The 27,996-nt window shown below is 36.6% G+C and overlaps 1 protein-coding gene across 10 annotated transcripts in view; it reads right to left on the reverse strand.

Annotated features, from left to right (window-relative positions):
* PIEZO2 (piezo type mechanosensitive ion channel component 2) overlaps positions 1 to 27,996 on the reverse strand; it is a 310,777-nt gene that overhangs the window by 180,042 nt on the left and 102,739 nt on the right. For 9 of the 10 annotated variants that reach the window (XM_068671657.1, XM_068671648.1, XM_068671650.1 and 6 more), the window contains one exon: positions 18,139 to 18,264. The exons of the other annotated variant lie outside the window; for it this stretch is intronic. In XM_068671657.1, coding sequence (XP_068527758.1) covers positions 18,139 to 18,264 — 126 coding nt within the window. Of the gene's footprint in view, positions 1 to 18,138; positions 18,265 to 27,996 lie in introns of those variants that run through there. 10 annotated transcript variants of the gene reach the window in all.

The following is a 27,996-nucleotide window of genomic DNA, read 5'->3' on the forward strand; positions in this document are numbered from 1 at the left end:
TCAAAACTACATATGGGCAAAATAAAATAAAATAAAATAAAATAAAATAAAATAAAATAAAATAAAATAAAATAAAATAAAATAAAATAAAATAAAATAAAATAAAATAAAATAAAATAAAATAAAATAAAATAAAATAAAATAAAATAAAATAAAAAAGAAGCCCTGCAGGTTATTCATTATTAATCCCACTTATTTTCTCATATGGCATTAGTTACACGTTACTTGAGATTTTAGAGCAATTTCTAGCATTAAGCAAATATCTGCTCAAGTCAAAATTAAGCATTAATTCATGAGAGAGATTTTAGATTCCAAGTAGATTTTTTCCTATTAGTGCCTCATAACAAAGTAATTGTTGAATTAGTAATACATTTGTCAGTCCTAGTAGTAATTAGAGGTAATATATATATAAAACAAATTACTGCTCGATTTTAGAATGTGAGCAGGGAAAATTTGGCATGAGGTTCTAATTATCTACTGAACATGAGTCATGCCAAAACCGGTGGGACAAATCATACCTTAACTCCTAAAGCTAATGTGACCCTGCTGAATATGGCTTCCCTGCATTATGGCACCAATCCTGAGAGCAGAGCACACAGCGGGATTTGTACAGGTGCAGCAGCTGGCCCACGTTCTCAAAAAGTTAAAGAGTGAGGGTGTGAACTGCAAAATGAGAACAACTACAACAATCCAGCTTAAGCGATTTAGCTCTGGGGGCCAAACCTCTAACAGGAATAACTAATAGCTTCTTTTCCACAAAACGGCGAACAAATAAATACGCACCCTATGCCAAAAATAACACCTACTATTCCAAACTTATCTGAAGAGAGATAAAAACATGGGCAAAAATGAGCAACTTTTGACTGACAAATTTTCATACATGAAGTATGGACCCTGAAAGATGCTAGAGAGCCCTAACTCCTATCAACTCTCTTTGTAAGCAGTGAGAAGGACTGACACAGAAGATTTTTAGAAAACCTGTTAAATAATTCATGGATTTCTCCCTTCTGTGCAGCTGTTCTTCAGCAGTTTTCATGGAGTGATGTGGGTGGTGTGGGCCTACAGTCTGAATGGGTTCTTAACTTTGAAAGGCAATCATAACTTTCTATTACTTTGTATGCTGAAAAGCAAGCACTAAAGCGTGTCAGAAAGCCATCTGACAAATAGTGAACTTTACAGGAAACAGATAAGAATTAAATGTATAACAAGGAAAATTAAGGGGCGTGTTATATATTTCCAACACACATGTCAAAGGGAAATGAAGAAACAAATTTTGCATTTTGATTTATACACAGGTTCATCAGGGATCTAAATGACTTGTCTTAAAATACCTTGAAATTTGTGCATTCCTGTGCCAGGAATGCAATTCTCTAAACTCACTTTTCTAAATTCAAGGAAGATATCTTTCCCTATGGATTTGCTGGCATCAGGCAACAATCTAAGGGCCAGACAACGGTGGGAACCAGCTGGGCTGGGGGCTGTAAAAACACAGAAATGCAGAGACAGCGCTTGCCTTAAAAGTCTGCAGTCATCTGCAATCCAGACAAGACACAAAAGCTGAGGGAATTGTTAAGATACAATGTATTAGGAAAAGCTGAGAGAAAAGAATACTCGAGTTTGCGTTGAGCTGGGACTCAATAATGAATCATATGTTCAGGAACATATTTCTGCAGCTTCTTCTCTTTCCTCAGCTGGAAGTTTCTCCTCAGCCAGCTCTTAGGTCACAGAGGGACTGTCTGCCTCCTTTTCTGTCAGGCCCAAAGAATCCCTGCATTTCTCAAATATTCTCCCTTGTTCTTTTCTCTTCAAAATTGGCCTGACAGAAAAAATCAAATGCTGGATGATGGCTATGTCCTGGAAGATCTCCTCTGCTTGCATGCAAGCCCTGTATAAAGAAAGAAAAATAACAAGCAACAACTTCTTGATGTAGCATATATCACATCTCTCCATCTCCATCCTATTTTCACCTTTAGTACTAGGAGACACTGAAGAAAAGAAGTTGTTTCACAGCAACTTTACAATTCCCAAGTGCCTTGGACCTTGATACATGGAACCTCTGCATATGCCTAAAACGTAGCAGAGCTGCTGGCTGTTGGAAATGTTGTTCTGACATCTTTTGGGGAGAGTTGTCGGTGTGCATTCCTTAAAAAGTGGATTTGCCAAGCAGTGATACCAGGATTATGAGACTCAAATTACTACTGAAATGGCTATTTACAGTTTCAAGAGATTCTCTCAGTGACAACAGAGAGGGGCCACATGAACACTAGGTCAAATGCTTACGTGACAAATGGGTTAGCAATAGCACTTGGACTTCTGCGCAAAGGGCTAATGTTGGGAGGCCTCCTGTGATCTCAGGAAGCAGGAACCAGGAAACGTATTTAGAAATGTAAGCAGAAGCAGAGGTCAGCATGAGGGAAAAACAAAGCGTCCAATTATTGTAACAAGACAGATGTCTGTAGCCAAAGGACCAGGGAGGTCTACGCAGGATACATGTGGTACTGCAAGAGGAAATGAAGTGCAGAAGAAATCCAAATATAGCAAGTCAAGATATGTTGGACTAACTGAACATAGATGCATCTACTGAATGACACTTCAGTGGAGGTTGACTTATGCTTGGCATATGGATAAAGCAATTAGCCCATCAAGAAAATCACATTAGATGACAAGAAGTAATAATGCTATAATGTAATACAAAAGGAACTGATTTTACAGATAAAAAAAAAGAAACCACAGCCTGGTTTCTGCATATTCAGGCTGATGAGCAATTGGACCCCTCTGTACATTGCCCTATGGTGAAAGAACATGAATGAGAAAACACTACCATAGTGAGATTTGTACCTGATAAAAGCCAAATAAGCTGAGAAAAGCCAATTAGTCACCTGAGTGAGGGATTGGAAAACTGACCCTGGAGAAACCACTACCGTGTCTGACACACGGTGAGAGGCATCTCATGGGGCTTGATTGTGGTTCTTGGTACTCTGACAGACATCAGCAGGTGAACTGTGAAGAAAGAAGCCAGAAAGGAAAGACAGGGAGACCTCCCTGTGATGCTCTTCAACACAAGGGCCCTACTGGATGCCCAGCACAACTAGAAAGAACCAGTTTGTTTAGGAACAAGCAGCATCTCTGCCCTCAGCCTATCAGATCCATAGCAGACAACCTCTGCAGATAGATACGCATTCTATAATGATTATTCAGCACCTTACATGTTTACCTTATTGGTGCCTTAGAACTTTTTTTTTTTATATATCATACTAAGTCTTTTGTAGAGAAAAAAAAAGTATATATATATACATATTTTTGCCCTGATGACATAGTATATTTTCTACTTTGAAAAAAACACTCAGCAAGAAACAGAATGCCTAAGACTGAAGGGGAGGTCTGCATGAAGAGACCTGAGATAACTCTGACTATTACTGTTCATCATTCAGTCACCAAAATAAGCAGGGTGAAATAAATAAACAAATAAATAAATAAAACAGATTAGAAAGTGGGCTACTGTCTCATAATTAACATATTTTTGCAATGCTAAAGCATAAATACTCACATGCAGGAAAGTTTTCACCCAAAGGCTTCCAGGCAAAGTGTGCTAAAGGTTGATTCACTGGATGACCACAAGATGAAACAGTTATCAGTGCATGGGTGCTTAACTTCCTTATCTCCCAGCAACTGGTCACTCTTAACCACCAAGAAGTGGTCAAAGCACATAAATCTTAAATTAAACACGTTCTTCTTTAGTCACCTGGGGGTATGTGTACAGCCATGATAATATTCTCTTACAAAATTCAGTCTAATTTATTATGGCCTGGGGTAATGACATAAGACCAAGCCTGATCCCGGTCCTTGTTTATGCAATTTGTATAAGAGGATCTCAGACCCTTGCTTTTGATATGTGCTGAACACCATCTTTGTTATCACCCTGTTCAAATCTTCTAGTAAGGGCTTAAAAATTGTTTTGATGAGATATTTCACCTTCATCTTTTACTCTCCACAAAGGATGAAGCAATTGAGAAATTACATACAGTTTCTGAAGATACCAGTAAAGAGTTGGTAGCAAGCAAGTTGAATAGTCACAAACTCCAAGAACAAGAACTACAAATCAGAACAAGAACTACAAATCTTGACTGAATGCCAATGTTTAAACAGGAAACTAACATCCAATTCCCAAGACAGAGCAACAGCAGAGAGAGACCAGTCACAGAGCTCTCCCAAAATAGCACAGGGCACAGATGGAGCCACGTGAATGCTTCTAATGTAAGACATCTTTAGCGTGCAACAGTTTTAATGAAATCTTGAACAGGAGCATCGAGAGATGTTGTCACACCAATTAAAAGGAGCATGCAGGTGAAACTGATGTGAACATGTGAAAACATATGAAACATAAGTGAATGTATGAAAATATACATGAAACCTGTTTGTGTCAAAGCCCCCATTATTATTTGACTCTACTCTGCACAAAACACAATATTTCCAGTAACAGAGATCATCATTCACAGCCTAGCCAAACACTGGGAAATATCCAGGGAGATTATGACCTAACTGTCCACATCCTGGACTAAGAATATCAAAACAAAAAAGTCTACTCACATTGTTATTTATGCTGAAATACTAGCCAACTTCTCTACAACTTCTGAGTTCCAAAATATACTAATCATCTTCATAGGAATATATTATTTATTTCATTTTAAAAACTTCCATATACAACCTCCAACTGAGGAAGAAGTGATGAACAAAAACATCTTAGAATAAAGTATCTAAAGAGCAGAGCTCCTGATGGGTTTGATTTACATCTGAATGCATTTAGCATCAGCATTTAAAAATTACAGAAGTCTATATGACTCTCTCCAAACTAAAATTTTGCAACTCATAAACCTTTCTGGGATTTATAACAGTTTGTTTTGCACTGTATTCTGTATCCCATGCTTTGGGGTGGTTAGGTGGATGGGTGGACAGAAGTATTAATATTAATGGAGATTTATAAAATTATAGATGTTAAACTTTGTGAGCACTGATCAAATATAGAGCATTTTACCTCAGAATTAAATACTTCCAAAAAAAGGTACAACTCCAGGATGAAAGTAACTATTTGTACCACAAACAGTAACAGCAACATAAACAAAAAAACACTCTTTAAACATTGGATCGCCTTGGCAGTGGTCCTAACTCAGAGAAGAGAACATGACAGTGACTGTTTAGCTCAAGGTTTCATAGATTGGCCTGAGCTGGCTTAGCAAAGATGAATGCAGTCACTGTATGACATGTTGAAGGCAGTGAATAAAGGAAAGCTGAGCAATATTTTCCCATTTTCCATAATCCATGTGTTGTTTTTTTGTTTGTTTTTTTTCTTCCCGTATCTACAATATTTAGCAAATTAAGGATACCTAGCATAAGGGCCAACTGATATTTAACATGTATTCCTCTTCAGAGCTACATATTTTCTCTTTTTTAATAGAGAACAGAAAAAAAGGTTTGGTGACTGATTTTGCTAAACACTTCTTGCACAACCTGGGTAGATACCCACCTGAGCCTTACATTCTGCATCTGTGAAGCAGCCTAAAAACGTACTTTCAATCTGCTGATGTGAAAGAGAACTGCTGCTACATCTATCAAAGCTTTAGAGAGCAAAAAAGAAATCTAGCACATATTAGAAACAGTGGGCTACCAACTGTATGCAGTTCTTTCTCACTCAGCCCAGCGTTACTGGTAGATCACTGCAGAGTGTGCAACGGCTTATCTGTAGCACCAGCAATGCATGATCTCCTTTTTGACCTTTAGGTTATGTCCATCATTGTCAAGGAGATGTCTATGTAAAATTAAATATCCTTTAAATAAATCCCTATACTAATAAACTGTAAACACTTTTGCATTACTATCTAATGGAATATGACTCTTAAAAAAGGATTAAAAATGACTGAACTTCACATTGTCACATTTTTTTTCAAAATAACAGAACTGATACATCAACCAACTTTTGAGAAGTATTTGAAATCAAGAGCTGCTGTCACGAAACTATCTAAAAAGTATTTTTTTTTTTGCTCATCTGAGAAAATTACATAGCAAAACAAAGATGCAAAATTTCACATTTTGATTAAATACATCACCCACAAATTCAACACAATATCTATTGTTAATTCCTGCAGCTGTGGTTGTATATCCTTTCATTCTTTCCTATAGCTTTAAAAAAAAAAAAAAAAAAAAAAAGGTGACAGGAACAACTGAGAGCTATGAAGAGGAAATGTGATATCATTTTCTTATTGTTATCCAGAATTCCAGAATGACATGGATAGATGTGGAAGCCTATCTTTGACTTTTTCCAGATGTCTGTGGAACTGTATCAGCATTCCAGCTTTGTTTTATATGGATGTGTACTTTGCGAACTTCTTTGTTCAGGCTTTTATTTTTCACTGTGTGAGAGGGAATTTTGACAACATTTCAACCAGAACATGAAAAGTTGCAAAAATAATTTTCAAATTCATGTATCATAGATGTAGTGCAATCTAACTTGTGGAAAAGCTGTTGAGAGAACAGGACGGTAATGAACAGGTGGTATTTGTTCTCAAGGCGATGCAATCTCATCAGCTGAAATTTATTTTGGTTAAAAAATCCTCATAAAAATATGATACCATGAGATTGCAGTACCGGAAGATATGGCCAGTCCTGCTTGGCCGTAGAACTGCTATACTACCCTGGGCAGAATCATGGCTCACATTATACGCCAACAAGACCAATCTGATCTTGGTTGATATCCAAAAGTTTTCTCTGCACCTTTTTTTTTGGAAGCACTCATACTTGCAGTCAAAGAGGCCACTACAGAGCATCTTCCTACCTCACCAGTACCTGGTATTTTAAACTTTGGAAAATTCCATTAAATTCAATTTTATTAGTAAAAAACAGTGCTGAAATCCTTTCACTCCCCCACCCCACCCCCAACCCCTTTGCTTACCAAGGTTGGCTAATTGGGTAATTCAATTAGACTGATTCTTGAAATTGCACAGGTTGCTTCAGTACAAAAACTTAATAATCACAGAAAACTCCTACTGTAAGGAATAAGGTCCCTGAAAATTAAAATGTGCATGTGGGTGGGTATAAGCAAAAACAAAGAAAGAAGCACAATTGAATAGCAATTTAAAGGCATTTCTTGACCCCTTCCCACGGTACTGATTTTTTGTGTTTCTGATAGTCTTATACTTTATCTTTAGGCAAACAAAATATCAGATAGCCAATAACATGCTAAAGGATAGCCATGAAATAATGAGAATTGGTTGAATAGTGTTATGAACTGGGAACTGTTGTCAGAACAACAGTATCAGCTTCAATTATTATTATTATTATTTACTCCTGTAATATTTGTCTGTTGCAGTTTGTGAAAGTCTTTAGCTGACATCTTCACAAATATCAAAAAGTTAGCCACAAGAAGTATTTACTATCTCCTTTATATTAAAACAGAAAAAAAAAATCCAGACATAAATAAGGCTTTCAACAGCAGGTCTTGTAATTCCACAAGTTTTATATTGCAGCTGTGTTTAATTAACACTAGACCACCACACCCACCAGGTGGAAGATTTTGAGGACCATTAAAATCCAGTTTGGTGCCTTGACTAAGGTCTGCATTTTTAAGAATGAAGGTTGGTTGCTAGATGCTACAATAGAGCCTGTTCTGGGTATAATTTGAGTCCTTTGATGTTCCTATGGTAGAGGCAAGAACATGGGTTCTCTCAGAAACATTACATGATTTGCAGACAGACCTGTGGGGTCTAGGAAAAGCAGGAATCTCTTGGAACCTGTTATGTAGCCATCTGTGGCATTGCTAAGAAACTGCAGGGACACAATCCATGACAAGGTCACAATCTGCTGGCTTTAAAGGATGCATTGAAAATCATCCTCTTACATTTCAGTATTCTGAATTTCTATGCCAAAAAGACCCATAAAAAAAAAATAATAAATAATAATAAAAAAAAAAACGGTCAGGCTATGTGAAGTTTCTTGGCCATAATGACTTTATAGGTGAAGTGATTCATGAACCAAAAATGCATGTTAACAGTTCTGTGGCATTTACATTGGGGGCTGGCTGTCCTCTTTTGAAATGTATGACTCTATGCATAATAGAAATAACTGGTAGGACTTTCAATTTATTACTGTACTCTAAGTTACATTGCTACCAATATCCTTCAGGGCTGAAGTTCTGTTTTTATTATGAATAACCTTTTACTCTTCTAATGAGTACAGTAATAGATTGATGATACTAAACCCCACAAAGCTTGAGAAAGCTCTCATCAACCACTAGCTGGAGTTTATGAATAATTTGGTATCACTGGTAATATTTAGAAATCTAGTTCATTCTCCAGTCACTGAACTTTGAAAGGTATTGTATCCTTTCTTTTTTTTCTAGATGTAAAAATAAAATTATGGTGTTGTCATGAAATATTTTTCATTTACTACAGCTTTCACTGATTTTTTTTTAACCATTGAAAATCATACTGTTTGTAGTCTAGATGAGGAGTATAACATCTCTAAAATTCAGTTTATTATTTCCTTTAAACAAAATCCTAAAAGAATTTGGTATGATAAAATTCAGCTGTAAACATAGTATATGTGGATGGAAATGGTACAATGCTACACGTACAGATATCAGGAAAATGCTAGACTTGTAATGAAACAAAAGAGTTTAAGATTAGATTAAACAAGATTAAAATTAATCTTGTTTAAGATTGAAATCAAATCCAACCTTCTAAACTCATCCTTCCAAAGATATGAAAGGTATTTTTCCTTCTTTGGTGACTGCAAAGGACTTTTACTTATTTATTTTGCCCCGTGTTAATATAAGCATGACAGAAGTGCTGCATGTTGTTTACGCAAAAGTTGTAACGTACAGGGCCTTCTTGCACACTGCGTGGTTATCGATTCAGACATATGTATACACACACACACACAAACATATATATATGTGTGTGTGTGTGTGTGTGTGTGTGTATACATATGTCTGAATATATATACACACATATATATATGTGTGTGGCAGAAATTGATGGGAATTTTAAGGCCTTTTCCATTCAGAAGTGGACTCGAAACGCGGAAAGTTCAGACGTAATTTTACCCAGACTCAGGGCTGTGTTCTAACACACTGACACAGGAGAGCCCACCAAATTTCAAGTCCAAGTCTGTGAAGAAAACATTTTTTTCCCCAAATGGCTCCATGCCATATTTATGTGAACAACGCCTTTTGCTTTGTTTCACGGGGTGATTTTTTCTCACGTCGCAGATTCCATTGAACAGCTAAGTAAACCCTGTTCTTTCTACTCTACATTAACTTTGGGTTAAGATCTGCCTTTTGCCCTGAGCAGTCCCCAGGCTGCGTCTCAGATGGCTGCCACCCCCAGGCAGGATGGCTCACCTTTTAGCTAGGGACCCAGCCATGGCAGAGCTGCTCTGGTTAGCAGTTGTCAACTCAACTCACTTTTGCTGCTCACTTCCCAGCTGAGACCCAGAGCATGCTGCCAACACAAAGCATCCAGAGGCACGGCAGGCTCAAGCCAAAGGGCTTGGTCCCAGGGATAAAAACTGGCTCAGACTTACAGGGTGGGTACATACAAAGCCTCACAGCACCACGCTAGCAAATTGGGTTTTCTAGGAATACTCAAAATGATTACATGATGAAGAGCAATACATAAAGATGTAAACAATCTAACACAAGATAAATCCTTGGAATTAAAGTGAAATATTTATTTTCAGTGGAAAGCATTTTTCTAAACAGTGTTCAACACACATATATATAGTTTCCTATTTCTGCACAGTAACTCCCCTAAGACTCCCCACTAAATATTTACGTTACAGTGATTTGAATGCTCAGCAAGAGAACTTTTCAACATAATGCTCTACACCAGAACAGAGAAGCTGGTTGCTAAAGCACCAGTGTTGATCCTTACATACCCCATACTGCTACAACAAAACACTGTAGATGAGCCAGAAAAAACACTGAAACAGTACTGCTGGTGTGTGAGGTTTGTCCCTGTAATGGGACACACAGACCTGTAACTGGTTGCATGAGAAACCTGTTTCTGACCTTGCTGGTCTTTTAAAAATTTTTCACAATATGGAAAGCAGACTTTCTAGTAATTTGGGACATAAAAGTAGTTGATATTGCATAATGTCTGGTAAGATTTTCATAGGAGGGTCAAGAATATAACTAGAAGGAAAAAAATAAAATAGCTACTTACAGAAATGTAAAATTTTTGTTGCTGTTTTTGCATCTTTGTTTCTTAATTTACCAAGAGCATAAATCAACAAAAGAACTACTCTCCTCCACACACATCCTGCTGTCCTCTCTACTATTCAAGATTTATCAAGTGCCTTTTCCTGCACAGCTGGCCTTCATTTGTTCCTCCCACTTGCTACTTCTGCTCCAGTCCTTAAGCAGGCAGAGGGAGACAGACAACAGCTACTCTGTCCTCCTATCTGCAGCCCCCAAAACAAGGTGACAGTGATGGTCATCTTTCTTTTACATGCCTGCAGTCTGGTGTACTCATCCTAGCTACAGATCAGACATAGCAAAGAAATTTTCTTTGTGTTTCCTCTGGTGTAGCAACAGAACATCTTTGGAAGTCCACTAGCTTCAGAAACACGCTGTAGTCTGCACCCAGTGGCTTCCCAACGCTTATCTCCAGTGCCTACCTGGTTATCAGAAACACTGAGTCTGAGGTGACCCCTTTCACTGCCACTCAGTGTCAGACAACTTTCCCCTTCACTTCAAACATTTCATCAAAATTTAGCCATAGTTTCAATCTGTATTGCATTTTTAGTTTTATCTTGCTCTGAAAATGTCTGATATTTATATTGCTGTACTGACATATGTCACAATGTAAATTATCACAGAAATTTGATGTAGATTACAAAATACAGTACTGGGCTTAGAAAATGTACTGTGCTGCAACAAATACCCTCAAAGCACACAGCATAATTCCTTTTTTCACTGAATTATGAACACAAAGAGAAGAATTACAAACTCAAGAATGCATCCTGAAGTCAGTTTTTAACAAAAAAAAAAATCAAAACCAAACAAAAACAACAGCTTTTTGCCATTCATGTCATGTTCATGGCGAATAGTTTCATGTCAGGAAAATAGTGAGTTTGTATGCAACCTGGAATACATGATTTCTTTTTCTTTGATAATCATCTTAAATGAAAGCATCTTAAATGAAGGAACACAAATAAGTATACTAACTTAATTCCAGCATGATTATATATTATGCAGAAGGTTTTGTATGTCAATGCTTAAAAAGAGTATTTAGAATGTTGCTGGATTTTCACATGGAAGCATGCGAGTCTAGAACTAAAGACTCCATAAGTACAATGAAAACTAACTTTCTGAACTGTTATGCATAATGCCCAGCAGGAAATTAAGCAAGACTTATCATACATGCCTAAGAAGCAATTACAGAAGCTTCTGTTTCCTCAGTCATAAATTTCCTAGCTGCGTAAAGTTACACTGGAAGTGTTGAAGCAATGATGACATTCAGCGTGTAGTGGATTAAAGTAAAATTAACTTTCATGTGGAGAATAAACTATTGTTGCTTTTCCTTTATTTGTCAGGCAAAAAACTCACATTAAAACCTTTCCTTTATCAGGGGCTTATCAGAGGATGTGTTCCACATGATCTACTGCATGATGTTATATATTATTGAATTTTGGAAAAAGTGAAATGACAATCAGAAATGGTCATTGGTAATAATGTACAACCACATGCCTTTCTAGGATCCTGTATATATAATGAATTTGTACCAACATAACATTATAGTAGTTTTCACAGCTAGGCATCCTTTTTAGTCATGAGTTCTCCTTGATTCCACAGACAGATCCCTTTTTACACATTTCATGACTCAGACACTGCATATTTTTATGCACAAAACAACAAACAACCAGAGAATTACAGGAACTATACTAACTTTTTTATTCTTAATGTCATTCTTCCACCTTTCTGTCATGTCTTAAGTTTCAGGAGTACTTGCCATGCAAAGCAGGTTTGACAGCATCTTAATCAGCTATGAACTCACTACAGACAATGCATGCTTGCATTACTTGTGCTAATCTCTCAATAATTTTCTGTCTCTCAGTGGAGATTTGGATAAATGGTTATTACTTGTATACTCATACAGTCATTGCTTTTAAACTCATAATTTACAGGGATAGTTGCTAATATGAGGACATTATCAGAATATTAGTTTCTTGGAATATTTCAAATTTTCAGTATTTTGAAATACTTGAAGGTAGCCCTGCGTGAAATTATATATCCAAATAGCTGACAGGAGTCCATGAAATATATGTTCATACTCTAGGCAGGTGTTCAACCAGTAAGCCACGGTATTTGAAAGTCCTGCATGCATCTGCCACACACTGTTGCCATAGAAGTAGGAAATTCTGAATGCAATTTCTTAAATCTTTGTCCCTCTATAAGTAGAAATACTGTCTTTATTTCCAATTAATTAATAAATCTACCTACAAATATGCTGGTTTTTACAATACAGTACTTTTCAAAACCAGCACAACCTTGAAAGAATACTTGGGAAGATATAAAAGACATGAAATATGACTAGGTACAGAGGGAAAAGTACCTGGTACTCATTCCAATGAAAGGTCAACTGTAGTCCCGAATCTGAGGTTTCAATAAATGGAGAATCCTAATTTGTTTGTACTGGATATTTCTGCTTCCTAATATAACCCAAAGCCCCAGGGACATGCTGGTAGTAAAGCAAACACAGGACGGTCTTTCAGCCAAGAAATCATTTCAAATTTATCTAAAGCAGAAAGTTATTATGATTCCACAATGGTGGCATGCATTTGTTTGACATTCAACACGGCATACTGGGGGCAGAGAAATATCTGAATTTAGTTCCCATGATCTAATGGAGAAGCTATCTAGGCAACTTGGTGATTTAAGTCTATTCTCCCTTTTTTCTTCACATAACCATTTTGTAAATTAAGCATCCAAGCAATACACAGTAAATAAATGCAGAATTTCACAGAAATCTTTAGAAAGATTTCTAAGGATTAATTACAGACCCATTAGTTCTATTATTTGAGGTAAAAAGAAAAATATCCAGAAGTACAATAAATGTCAATTTTGATATTCCAGTAAACATTGAACACAAACCAGTAAATAGCTGATTAAAAATACAGCTGAAAGAAAAAAAAAATCTTAATTGTATTTCTAAATGAATAAAATATTGTTGTGAAAGAATAAGGTTTTCAATAGATCTGAGTGTAGACTTCAACACCAGGAGATGGTACAGTCATCACAAAATAAAAAATGGGTGCATACCACTACAACTAAGAGAAAAATAAATTGGAATATTTTTACAAATTACCAAACAAAAAAATAGGACACACTTACTGAGGAGTAGTACAGTGAAGAGTATTTTCCTGATTTACTGAAAGTAAAGTTTAAAATGAACATCATGGAAAACATGGAAAACTCTTGCTGATGGAAATGTCATTTCAAAAACATGTTTAAAATTAGTCTTAACAAAGAACTACAGCAAGCATACTGAAGAACTTACTGTCTCTATGTTACCTCTATGTTTATTGCCTCCATATTATCTTTTGATCAAATTTGCAATTGCCTGTCTCACAGATTCCATATGCAAAGGGCATTGCTTAATCTAATAAACAGAATTTTATTTCATCAGAAGTACAAATTTAATAATAAAATTGTATTACCGCACGAATACTACTACATCTCAAAATCCGATTGTGTTATATGAAAATATCATCAGCATAACAAGACTGATTATCTAGGTCTTGATGGCTTAAGAAGATTAACACAACTCATACTTGCTGTATTTATCTTTTTCCCTCCCTATATGGACTCTGATTTAAAAAATGAACTATCTGGTTATATTAGTTCCATACAACACAGCTGTGGCTAACCAGAAATTTTTTATTAAGCCAAATGAAAAGTTATAGCAGCAAGATTTTACACATGCTAGGCAATACTATCAAGGTTGAAAGAAACAAAAACCCTCTGTTGGCTATATGTTTTAAATACCTCTATCAACCCACCAGCATATATCTATCTTGCTTAGAAAATGATATTGCATTTTTGTAGCCACCCTGAAAGAGAAGGAAAGGTATGACCTCTAAAAGAGGAAAGGGATGGAAAATAAGAATCAGAAGAAGCTAAACATTCAAAGACTTGCTTTGTTAAATGCTACCAGCTGATTTTGAATAAATTCAGCATAAGAGCAGAGTAATTAAAAATCAGTCAAAAATTCTTTCTGCTTTGTTTTTGCACATGGCCCAAATTAATCTGTTTCTAGATGTCCATGTAAAAGATTATTAAAGGGATATTTAATAAATGTCCTTAATTTCCGAAAGGAAACTAAAACTGTATAAGGTTTAAGAGGTAAGAATCAATTTAAACATTTTTCAAGTGTTCCTATTACTAAAATGAAAATATTTTCAGAAGACATAATACAGCAGTGTGAAAAGAAAAACTGAAAACAGAAATGATCTTTTGATTCAGAAGCTGGCATTTAAATATACCCAAAGTGACCTACAGAATTTGAAAATAAAGGTATACCCTTCTCTCATCTATTTCTTAAACTGGCAGAAATAAGATGATTAACAACACAATGCAACAAATTTCAAAGAAAACACAGAATCAAATAAAAACATTAATCCATTCATTTCTGATGTGAAAATGAAGGAGTCATAGAATTAGCTTTAATTTTCCTGAAGGAGTAAAGTATCTGAGAGAAGAATCACTGTAGTGACATGGAAAATTCACGTACTTCATCCTTGGAGCATTCAAACACAAATCAAAATAATTACAAGGTGGGTTTGTTGTTTTTCATTTTTATTTTTATCTTTCTTTCTTTTTGCTGTTACACCTTTTCCCCTTCCTCAAAATATTGCCCTTTTACTGCAACAAAAGTCCTGGTCCACTTTTGCACTACCTACTCTCACTTCATTTCCACAAGGGCAAAGTGTGGTGTAATTTATTCAAACTCAGAGAGAAATTCAGTTCCAGCAAAATCAAAACAAAGATTAAATTTAAAGAAAAAAAATCTAATATATATCCAAAATATATCCAGTATATCCAAAAATCCCTCACGATAGCATTTGCAGGTGGCGCCCCTTCACATGGGGCCATGAACAAACTAGTAGACAGAATTCAACAGTCTTGAAATCATTCTGGAAGAAAATGGGCAAGCACAAATTTCTGTTACAATGTAGGCGTACTCACCTACATAAATAAGGGTTTAGGAAAAAAAAACACATTAGGTGCTCTGCAGGAAAGACACACACACAGGTATTGTCACTTGTAGACATATAGGTAATTGTTATATTCAGAATATATTAAAAGAAAAATCTCGGCTGAATTACTGCCTTACATTGGGCACTGAACTTCAAAGAAGTATGTGAACCACTTGACAACTTTAACACAAAAATAATTAAACCAATAATTAAACAATTAGACCAATATTAAAATTATCATTATTGATTATTATTAATAATAATTCGTGGTAATTTTTTAATATTAATGTTGAATTATTAGACCAATAATTAAACATGGCCCATGAAGAAATTTTGGAGGGACTGAAGATCTATTAAGAGGAAAGAATGAAAGGAGTATATGTGACAGACATGATGGCAGCCTTCAAATACTTAACAGTAACCAAAAAGAGAAATGGAAATGTTTTCTCTATTTCTACAGTATATTGAAGGAGCAAGACAAGGTATTTTGATTAAGGGGGAAAAAGTCCCTAATGATAAGCATCAGAAGAGACTATAGAATATTTCCAGTCAGGCATACAGGACCTAATAATAAGATAAACGGCTGTAAAAACTGTTTCATTAATAGCTGATCCCAGTCTGGATAGGGAAACAGAAAACTCCAGTCTTCTTGTCTACACTTCTGTGCTTCTTATTGAGTGAAAAGAGTTGAATAAACATTAACAGCTAACTCTAACAGGCAGAGATCATAACACTGTGCAGATGCTACAGGCACAGTGCTGTCATTTCTCCAGCTATGGCTTAGCACACTGCTGTAGTCAATTTTGCAAAGCATTATTCATATAGCTGGGGAACAGGAAATGCAGAAGGGCTTTGTCACCAAATAATTACAAGCAGAAGTACTACCAAAGTACTTTCTGGAGTAGGAATTCTGTCTTCTCCTCACTTTCATAGTACCACATATTCTCTGATGCCATTTAATGACAATAATTTGTGTTTCAACTAGTCTAAGCAAGGATTTGGTATTTTTTGTCTCTTTGATCCTCAGTGGACTTTTTACCTTTTTCAGCTTCTTCTGCACCTTGCTGGTCCAGCATCCATAATGCCAGCATCATTTTCCCTTCTTCATTAACTTTACCTGAAGTTGCCATACCAGTGAACCAAATGGTGCCAAGTTTACTCTGGCTTTGAAATTCAACAACTGATTTTTATTTATTTATTTATGGTTTGGCTTGCTTGACTGTTAGAACAATCTGTGGAGCTACTTTTGTTGGCCCACTTCTTTTCTCCCAAAAAGTCGAGCATAGTCTGGGAGTTCACGTGGGGCAAATACTGTTCCCAACAGGTAACTTAAACACACTCTCTGTGCCCAGGAGGCAAAGAGAGATTAATAGTGAGGATGCGGGTCATTCATATCAACTGGTCTCAGTGTCAGAGAGCAGCCTGAGGCACATTTAATTTACTACTACATTCACACCCATTATCCTATAAGGCTATTTGTAAAGAAATTATTATTAATAGCAGCTAGAAAAGAAGATACTGAATTTAGAGATGTTAATTACAGACAGAAAAGGTATGTCTCCTCCTTTTCTTCAGGAGTGTATTCTTCAGAATGAAGTTAACTTTTTAAAATTGTTTTCCACTGTAGATGCCAATTTCCACCACAGGAGGAAGAAAACACTACATGGTTTCTTCTCTGTCTTGGATGGTTAGGAACTCTCTACCCTTCAAATGGTGTCTAACAATGATACAAGTGCTATAATCTAAGTACAAATAATGTATTATTAATCACAAGAGTATTAGTTATAGGAAATCAACTCTTGCAGTTCTCACGATCAGTAATAATAAACATTTCTGGAAAAGAAAAAAAAAACAAAAACAAAAACAAAACTACACTTTCGAAGGTCTGACTTGAACTGGCAAAGCCTAAGACATTTCAGTTAAGACTGATATTTCATAAATACAATTATGTCTTTTACTTCAATAAATGGTTTGAGTTAAAGGTGAAATTATAATGTGTGCTCCAAGTTTCCTTAGGATTTTGTTGCTTTAAGTTAAATGCTTTGCTTCATATAAAGTTTCTTGTGTTTAATTGTAGTGTAACTGTTTATTCAAGTGGCAGCAGCATGCTCTGTGATAAATTAAATAGACATTTATCAAAGGCAAGCTGACATTTTTAAATGTTAAACATAATTATTGTAAGACAAGTACAAATAGCTTCTACCTGGAGGTTACATATCCAAATCACTGGATAGATATTTTAATTAACTTCTGCACAATAAAGAATATTTGCTTCTGAATTATTGAAGAACATTTCCTGAGAGAGGATGATATAAAATGTCATGCAATATATTTGTAAGTATTGGTTATATATAAATAAAACCTGAAAATCCTTCTTCCTATATGACACAGGCAAGAAAAAGACAAATACTGTTTAAAAATATAAATCCTGAGGTCAAGATTTAACTTTTAATTAAAAAAAATCTTAACAGAGTTCCATCAGACAGAGGAATAATACGTGCTTAGAGATGTTTTTATTAGTATATCTCATTTTTTTCTTAGTTCAGTGAATTATTAATTAATAACTGTGTACCACCTCCGGTTCTGAGGGAATTTTGAGAAAGCCTAAGGATGAAGATCCACAACAACCATTGCTAAACCCAAAGAGAACATACTGAGAAACATATGAGTGGGAACAAATGAGTTAACACTGTTTTGTTTTGCTAAACCCATCTAGACTTCTTGCCCTAGTAACAGCAATTCTTAAGGCAACACGCTGGGAAAGAAGAAGAAAGCTGAAAACCCGTAAGAGCACAGTGGTAAGTGCCTTCCCATCAACCCTTCACCTTTCAAACCACTAAAGCATCTGCACACTTACAATACTAATAAAAGCTAAAAGGTTTTACTCACAGTTAAAACCAGGTTCAATAGTTTTTCTAGCTTCAAGACTGTTTATTGTAATCTGAAAGATGATGTGCAGCAGCAGAAATGATAGACTGATGAAACACAGAGATTTTAATAATCGTCCTGTATGCCCTGGAAGACAAAATATACATACATGCAGTTGGTGAATTTCTTAATAGCTTTTAAAATTTAAAAATAATAAAAACAATAAAATATTCTGACCATTGATATTTTTGCAAGTCAGATCCTCATTATTCTTGATTGACTCTTAACAAGCAATGCCATAGCAAAAATCATACTTAAATTAAGGTATCTTTGATAACTCTTTAATTACAAAACCTACTGATTGTTGTTACTGATACTTCTTTTTTACTTTTGGATTTAAAAAAAAAAAAAAAAAAAAGTTTATTGAGTCCCCAGATAGCAATTTTATATAACAAATAGCATACAAAGTATGGATGATACTACCAATCCTGGGAAAAATAAAAACCTGTTAACCTAATTATACTTTCCAAAACAAATTAAATTGGAGGAGGTATAACAACAGAAGATCCTCAGTTTGGCTCAGAAATATAGACATGCTTTGCTTTGTGCAGACTGCCCTCTTTCTCTTCCTGTAGTAGTTTTTTGAACAGAATTTTCAGTACACACTGAAGAAGACTGTGCCAGATACACTTGGTCTTAGTTCCTCTATGATTTACTAGATATATATAGCCAAAAGTGAATAGCAAATGTTTGATGGAGACTTAGAAAATGCCATATAAATCCTCTAGGATACACTCAGCTTTATCACAGGCAGCCAAATTTGCAAGGGATGAATAAATAAAGTAGACCATTAGTATTTCAGAAAATATGCAACTTTAACAATAAGTTTTGTTGCTGATGAAAGACTATACTACCTGTCACCCTACTTGATCTATTTACAATAAAATTTCTATTTCTTAAGTATTTTATACTATCTGCTTTGTGCATTTGAAGGTCAATTTTTTAATGTACAGATTAAAAAAAAAAATTGCTGCAATTCTTACATAAGGATATAAATAAAACCAAGGCTGTGGAGGGCAGAACTAGCAGAGTATACTCTGAAAAGGTTCACCCTACATGCATCCTGTTTCTTTCATTCGTACTCTGTGTGGATCCATTGTAAGCAACTTCTAGAAAGAACATGATGACCAAGACTCTGTGCTCTGGCTCAGATTGGATTACTGAGCAAATGCATCCAAAAGCTCATGACAGGGAGTCAACTGTCCCATTAGTTTAGGCTAAAGATCCCACCTAAGGGGAATGTGTTCTTCCTGATGGGCAGAGTCTATCTTTCACAGAAGTCCTTTTGAAATTTGGTAAGTGGTTTATAACCACTTGCACTATAAGAAAAGATGCAAAGGCACTGAAATAGAGACATAAGACAGCACTAGGGAAATGCACTCACTTAAGAAGATTTTGGTCACTAGCTCAATGCATGCACAAAGCAACTCACCAGTCAGTACTCTCTGTAAAATGAAATCTAAAATTCTTTGAGAACTGATTTTCACTTACCATATCTGCCTAGTATACAGTATGATCTTAACCAGAATATCTAGAAATTTCATATGCAGGATGCTTTAAATAACCAACTTTTCACTTCTTTTAAACATGATAAAATACCCTTTGTGTGTTTTCTTTTTTTTTTTTTTTTTTTTTTTCCCACCTTTGATGATGCCAGTAGCTCAGAGGAGTAGTGTCCTTGATCTGATAGTCAGATCATATTGGTTTCATGTATTTTTAGATCAGGTCTATTTCAGATAGAGAAAAAAAATAAAAATAAAATTGCATCTATCCAGTAAATTAGCTTTCTGCTTTATATTGGGTTGGGCTTACATGGCAAGGCTTAAGGACCAGGGGGCTGCAGGAGTGGCCTCTATGAGAAGAGTCCAGCAGGTGTCTCATGTTTGATAAGGACCAGTTTCAGCTGCTTGGAGGGGGGGGGGGGAGGAGGAGGAAGAGGTCTGTTTAGGGGGAAAGTGGTTTCAGTTTGCTTTTAGTTTCTCACTGTTCTAGTCTGCTAGCGATAAGTAACAAATTATATTAATCTTCCTACTCTGAGACTGTTTTGCCTGTGATGATAATTGGTGAGTGATTTCCATGCCCTTAACCTTTGAGTCCTTTTTCCATCATACTTTCTCTCCCTGTTCCTTTGAGAGCAGAAGTGAAAGAGCAGTGTGTTGGAGTTTGGCTGTTCATTGGTGTGAAACCATCACATTTCAAAGATATAATTGATGGCCCAAATCATAGTTTATAATGCAAAGAATCAAATAAATATGATTTAGTGATTTTAGAGAAACATAATACTCAAAACTTTAGTTACATGATCACTATCTTAACAGTGCAACTTTCAAATACTAATGCCTCTAATGAACTTAATGAACTTCCCTTTTTTTTTTTTTCTCTCTCTTTTTTTAACCAAGACATTGAAGAATTCAAACAAAATGGCAGATGGAATGAGCAAGCCCATGTACGAAATTTTGCAATCTGAAAAAGAAGCTACATTCACTATTTAAAAACTTTGTATAACTTTGGTAGTCAAACTGTACATAGCTCAGTACTGGTCAGCCCTCAGAGTCTGTACAGATACAAGACATTATAAAACATGAAGTAGGTTTTTTTGTTTGTTTTGTTTTGTTTTTGGTCAGAGGTCTTTTTTGCTTTACTTGTACCGAAGCTGGCCTAGTGTCCTGGCTTAGGACAAGAACTTCTAAGCACTATGAAAGCATAAATAATTCATATTTTCAAAATCACGAGAAGAGTGAATATATGACAAACTACATGTTACTAAATCAGTTGTTAAATGTGATGCCATATGTAATGAAATACAAGGACTGCAAGGACTTCTACAATTTTTTGGCAAGTCTTACTATTTGGTGTTTTTTCCCTGCATTACCAGATCCCAGACTTATATTATGAGAGAGCTGCATACTCTGAATATACATTTTTAAAATGTATTTTAAAGTTGAAGACAAACATTTTGACAATACAGATGCCATGTACTCAACAGTTCTGTTAAATCTTTGAGATTTTTAAAAAGAGACTGGAATTTCTGAAGTTTTGGGTCACAAACTCTCCCCAGAGCTTGGGAGTTAACAGTTCAATAGTGCTCAACTAAGCAATGAATTTTTCACATCAAATTATAATTGGAATGTTTAACAAAATTGTTTCAGTCAGCCTCTAAAGTAAAACAAACTGCAATACAATTAGCCAATGCACATTAATTTCCCGAACTGTTTCCGTACAAAGAAATGAACTATTAAAAATCTTGGATCCATCTTTCAATATTCCAAATGCCATACCTCTCCAAAAAAATCCTCAATTTTAGAATTCATTCTTAAAAGCTTGAAAACAAAAATGTTTGAACTGTAGATCGAACAAAGCGTTTCTTTAACAAAGACCAAACTTGTGCAATTGTCATCGTTTTAGGAACTGTCAAAAATGTTGACAAAACACTTATTGAAATGCTGGCAAACCATCTTCTGCACCAAGATAATGTTTTAAAAGATCAGGAACTCTTGTGATAAATGAAGTCTCAGTGTGCTGGTAAATATGGCAGAGGAAATATACTACTGGAGGGCAACTAGACATGCTTGGTGCACATTACAGCATTCTTAAAGAGCTGTTCTCTTTGTGGCTATCAGTGGGACAGGACCACCATCAGATCCTACTGAGCAGCCGACCTTTGCATGTACAGTATTCAGCTGTGCCAGAAGAAACTAGATACTACAAGAATTTGGAGAAGAGTTAGAAATACTATGCCCCTGATTTCAAAAGTTTTGGAGAGACATCAACAACTTGGGAGAAATGGGAGTGTTTGTTAGAAATGTCAGTGAATTACTGGATCTGTAATACATGCCAAGGAAGAAGTGACAGATTTGGACAAAGGATGAGTTTCAATTTATAGTAGAGTTTGGATAAACCCATTTGACTGCATTTTTACTTACGTATTTTTTTCTTTCTACTGGAAACTTAGTTTGAAATCACACAAAGAAAAAATTAACTGTATGTGTACAGGACTGAGATGGCAATAAAAGGGAATAACACCTCAGCCCACACTGGAAATCAAAATGCAACACTGATTGATTCCCTTCTGTCTTAGATGTATAGGCTCGTATATGTTCATCAAGACTGATCTAGAAAGAATCTTCTCACAAAATACCTGGATTTGTACCTTTATGGATGGGTTCTGATTTTACCCACACTGCATGGTGCCACCAGCTTCAACAAACTGCAGTGGATGGAAAAGAAAGAGCAGAATTTGCCTTAGAACTGGCCTGAAGGATTAGAAAAAAGTAGTTTTGCTTTCAGGTGCAGTGTGTCATTCCTAACAGTACCCAGTGGGATCAAAACCTGGCACATGGCTTTAGAAACACTCCCTGGTGTGCTTCAGAAACACACAGGGTGGCTGCATAGCCTCTTGGTCCTTCCAGAAGGCTCCAGGGCCTTCTCCCCTCCGATCAACCCAGCAGAAATGTGGTCAGGATGCAAAGCCTTCATTATACTCCTTCTAGCAAGCCCAACTGCAACACTGAACTGGATTAAAGAGGGCCAAAAGCTTTCAAACGTGGCAAAGGAATCTATTTTTATATTTTTCAAAAGTAATGCAGCCAAAAGCTCTATTAGTGATGGCATGTCCCCCCCAGCCACAGGCATGCAAGCTCAGTGCAACTAACCATTTGAATGTGCCCAGCTGGGACAACAAACTGTGCCCAGCCATCAACAAACACAGCTCTTCACTGCCTACACCACAATTGTATGTAAAGGTGGAGCCTGCTGGTCACATTTCCAATGCAGAAAAACAGCACCGTAATGTTTATATATACAGATTTATACATGTATATCTTATTTTATTTGTACATATGGAACTTCAGAAGAGCTTCTTCCAAAAGGGTGTGCCAGCAGGACACAGAATAACTGAATGGTCAGTTGTCACTGACACCCACTTTAAAAATCATGTATATTAGCTTTTACTATATAATCAGACCAAGAGCTGTTAAGAGCCTATCATATTGTAGCGGCTAACTACTAACTTGTTTGCAAGGTGCATTTCATTCTACACAGCATTTTCTCTCTCTCATCCATTGGATGGGGTGCCACAAGAAAATTGGTTGAGTCTCTAACACTGTTAATAACACTACTAATGATTGATCCTGATTATGTTATTAGTACTATGCATCTACATGCAGAAGCAATAAGTTTACTCTCCACGCTGTACTAGAATCAGGACGTAAAAAATAGAGGAGAAAAATAACTAATTCTAAAAATTAAATTAAGCCTATTTACAACCCAGACAGTGTAATTTCTTCTCTCATGATCATATGGATGCTGCACAGTGTCACCTACAGAGTAGATTTGAGTGTTTGGGTGGTTTATATGAACATTTTATTACTTTGCACTGGGATTTTGTTGAAGTATAACCTTTGCATTGAATTTTCTCAAGTCAGTTAGGTTTTGGATAATTCTAAAATCTCTTTAGCCATACATTGCACACTGAACTGCTGCTACACTCTCAATTCTACCTCAACAGTTTCACTTGAGTGGTTTTTTTACAAAACATCTTTATGCAGCTCACAGCAGATACAATACCAAAGCACAAGTCATTTTTCTCATAATCTTTGATAGCACACAGTGTGTGGTAAATATTAATGGGCTCTTAACTTCTGAACTAGTGACACTTCATTTAATAAAGATACTCTATTACAGATATGCAGGATTTATTTTTTAATAAACCTTTTAATCAGTAAGTGACAAACATAAAACTAAGGACCTCTGGAGAAAAGGCTTGGTTGCAGTAAACTTCTGCAGCACAGACAGGATCAGTTCCACAGAATTCCTTTCAAATAGTAATTTTAGAACCTTATCTTCTTGATTTTCCATCAGGAACCTTAACTTCACCTCAGAGCCTATCTGGAACCAGGATCCAGAGACTCTCATGTCCTGCTCCATGCTCCAAACAGGAGTCTGTCAACATCATCTACAGTGTATGTAGATCAGAGTCACTTGGGAGTGGGAAGTTAAGAAAATTTCTGTACTATAGAAAAATCTGGATGTTGGAAGTCACATGATCCACAACAACAAAAAATCAAAATGTCATCATTTCCCCAGAAAATCCCACATTTGGTCAGCTCTGTTTTAAGCACCTCAAGATACCGCAGCTTATTTACTGAGGTAAAAGAAAGTTTTGATTTGAAGCTGTTGTCTGCCAAAGTCTCAATGGTGATAAAGACTAGGGTTGGTTTCAGCTAATCATCAGAAAAATGTCGTCACTGAGTTCAGAATGAGTATCTGCCACTTTGTCCACAAGCGCCAACCATAGATACACACATTTAAACATATACACAGATGAAAGTTTATAAATACCAAATAGGTGCTAATAGAATATGGGTCAGTCCCCCTTCCTGAATTCATCAGGACTATTGTGCAATAATTGACACTAAAAACAGCAGAACATCTCCTGATGGCCACGGAAGATGATGAAAGGGTTCAAATAAAAGTTCTAAATGTAGCTTGTATTTTCAGAGATGACTAGTTGGTAAAACTTGAAAGGCACAACAGTTTAACCCTGTCAAAGAATGAATTTAAGCACATGCTTTACCTTCAAGCACATGAACTCGGAGTGAAGGGCTCTCAATGTTACATAAAAGGTTTGCAAAATAAGACTGACTTTTACTGCTAGAGTATTGATACTTTACATAGTCAAGCCTTACAGCATCCGGCTTGCAAGTCAGTGGAACTAAAAACCTTTTAGATCACAGAATCACAGAATTTCTAGGTTGGAAGAGACCTCAAGATCATCGAGTCCAACCTCTGACCTAACACTAACTGTCCCCACTAAACCATATCCGTAAGCTCTACATCTAAACATCTTTTAAAGACTTCCAGGGATGGTGACTCCACCACCTCCCTGGGCAGCCTGTTCCAGTGCCTAACAACCCTTTCAGTAAAGAAGTTCTTCCTAATATCTAACCTAAAACTCCCCTGGCGCAACTTAAGCCCATTCCCCCTCGTCCTGTCACCAGGCACGTGGGAGAACAGGCCAACCCCCACCTCACTACAGCCTCCTTTAAGGTATCTGTAGAGAGCAATAAGGTCGCCCCTGAGCCTCCTTTTCTCCAGGCTGAACAAGCCCAGCTCCTTCAGCCGCTCCTCATAGGACTTGTTCTCCAGGCCCCTCACCAGCTTCGTCGCCCTTCTCTGGACCCGCTCAAGCACCTCGATGTCCTTCTTGTAGCGAGGGGCCCAAAACTGAACACAGGACTCGAGGTGAGGCCTCACCAGAGCTGAGTACAGAAGGACGATCACCTCCCTAGCCCTGCTGGTCACACTGTTTCTGATACAAGCCAGGATGCTGTTGGCCTTCTTGGCCACCTGAGCACACTGCTGGCTCATATTCAGCCGACTGTCCACCATCACTCCCAGGTCCTTCTCTGCCTGGCGGCTCTCCAACCACTGATCTCCCAGCCTGTAGCTCTGCTTGGGGTTATTGTGCCCCAGGTAGAGAACCCGGCACTTGGCCTTGTTGAACTTCATGCAGTTGACCTCAGCCCATCGGTGCAGCCTATCCAGATCCTCCTGCAGAGCCTTCCTACCCTCAAGCAGATCGACACACGCACCTAGCTTGGTGTCATCTGCAAACTTACTGAGGGTGCACTCAATGCCCTCGTCCAGATCATCAATGAAGATATGAAAGAGGACCGGCCCCAGCACCGAGCCCTGGGGGACGCCACTAGTGACTGGTCTCCAACTGGACTTGACTCCATTTACCACGACTCTTTGGGCCTGGCTATCCAGCCAGTTTTTAACCCAACGAAGCGTGCGCCAGTCCAAGTCAAGAGCAGCCAGAATAGTTGCTCTTATCATCTTATCTTATCATATCTCTACACTACCCACTGTTCAAATCAGCACTCTGCAGAAGCTAATTTTCCATATTTCTCCCTACAGCTGGAACATGTTTGACTGTGAGGGGTATGCATAACCTCAGCACTTTCAACTCTTCCCTGTCCATATTAAACCACCTGTCGTAGACATAAAATACCAATAGTATTCCTAAATGTATAGTAGACTTATGTACTACGTAAGAAGTAAAATGATGCTCAGCTCTACAAAATGAGCTATATATTGATGGTCATGCTGTCATAGTTCTTCATGAGCCCACAGGTGTAAAGAGATGTTACAACTGTTTGACAGAGTCATCTCCGTGGATGCTTTCCTCATTTCACAAGACTGTTCAACCAGCTGTAACATATGCAGTGTCTGCTATATTTTGAATAAATGGAGTTGATGACAGTGTTAATATCCCATTTTAGAGGTTTGACCTCTTGTTTGCTGAAACCCACAATGGGGCTGAAACCCACAATGGGGCAAAGGTATGAACTGGGGAGAGAAGAAGGTGATCATTTGGAAGAACTACACTAAGAATAAAATTTGATAACGGCGTACCTTGTACACTGTATACGGTGGATTAGGGATTTGCCATCATACAAGGTAAAGCAATCACATATTGGCTCCCATTCACTAAGGCTCACACATACTTCGTAAGTAAATTCAAAAAAGATAATGCTTAAATTGTCCTGAAGTTATCAGTAATTATTTTTATGGTTAAAAGAAGTGTTACTCATTTCTACCCAGAATAAAAACATATAATAATTCTTCTTTTCTTGAAAGTGCTGCCATCCTTCCACTGCACAGTAAGCATAGTTATCAATACATCTATATTTAGCTTAAGAAAAACATATGTATATTTTTTCTACAGAGCATCTTACTTTTCAACATCTTCTTCCACTAGAGGGCTTGGTCTTAGCAGAGCCTTAAATCATGGGCAGACATTACCTCAATAAAAGAAAACTACTCAGTTCACTCACTGGACTTCTATCAGCAAGACAAAATAGAGATCAATTAACTAAGGCCAAAGTCCATTCTGTACCTGCCCAGACCCAAGCCTTAAAATGTGTATCCACAAACAACAGCTCAAGATTTCATGCCATTATTTTTAGCTGTGTTTAAAAATATGTGCCCAAGTGGCCACAGTGAAATCCAGACCAGAGAAGTACAAGATTTCAGGTTCAGAATCTCCTGCAAAAGTTTTCATTTCAACTTTTCAACATTTCAACTGTTTTATCCACACTTCGCTGAACATGACTATTGTTCCTTGATGTAGCCAAATGTTGCAATCTACAACTGTGTCTAATGTAAACATTAAAAAATTATTAGTTTAAAAAACACAATTTCTGAATTTCAATTAACTTTTGTACTATAGTGTATTCTTTCGCATTGCAAATGACATTATTTCTTAGAACATCACAAAAACACAAGAATTTGTAGCAGTTTATTACAAACTATGGAATTAGCTAAAAAATTTACATTACTTTTTAAAGCAAAATAAAACAAAATGATCCAGGCTATATGTCTGCACGTAAAAAGCAAATTCCTTTAGATTCTTTTCTATACTTGTGTATTTCCTTCCATTTCTCTCTCTGTTTCTCTCTCTTTTTAAATACTGCAGAGGGAAAGAAGAAAACTCAGGAAGGAAGAAAACTCAGTTTAGAGATAGACACTGAAATTTGCAGGAATGCCAAACAGACATGGGTAAGCAGTCAAAAATTTTATGTGTAATAAAAAAATAATATTTAGAAATGAAAACATACAAACTGCTGCATAGGATAATAAATGCCTACTTACTCTAGCTTCTTGCAGGATTTCCTGTTTTTCCTAGAAGTTTCTGTGCCCAGAATACTGCTAGAGCTGAGCTGTATCCTCTGCATCAATAGACAATACCATCGTTCAAGCAAGTTATAATCTCTGACCAGCAAGTTTACACAGGCAATTTACCCATTTTGTTAA

Source organism: Anas acuta, chromosome 2, assembly GCF_963932015.1.
Source record: "Anas acuta chromosome 2, bAnaAcu1.1, whole genome shotgun sequence".
Lineage (NCBI taxonomy): Eukaryota > Metazoa > Chordata > Aves > Anseriformes > Anatidae > Anas > Anas acuta.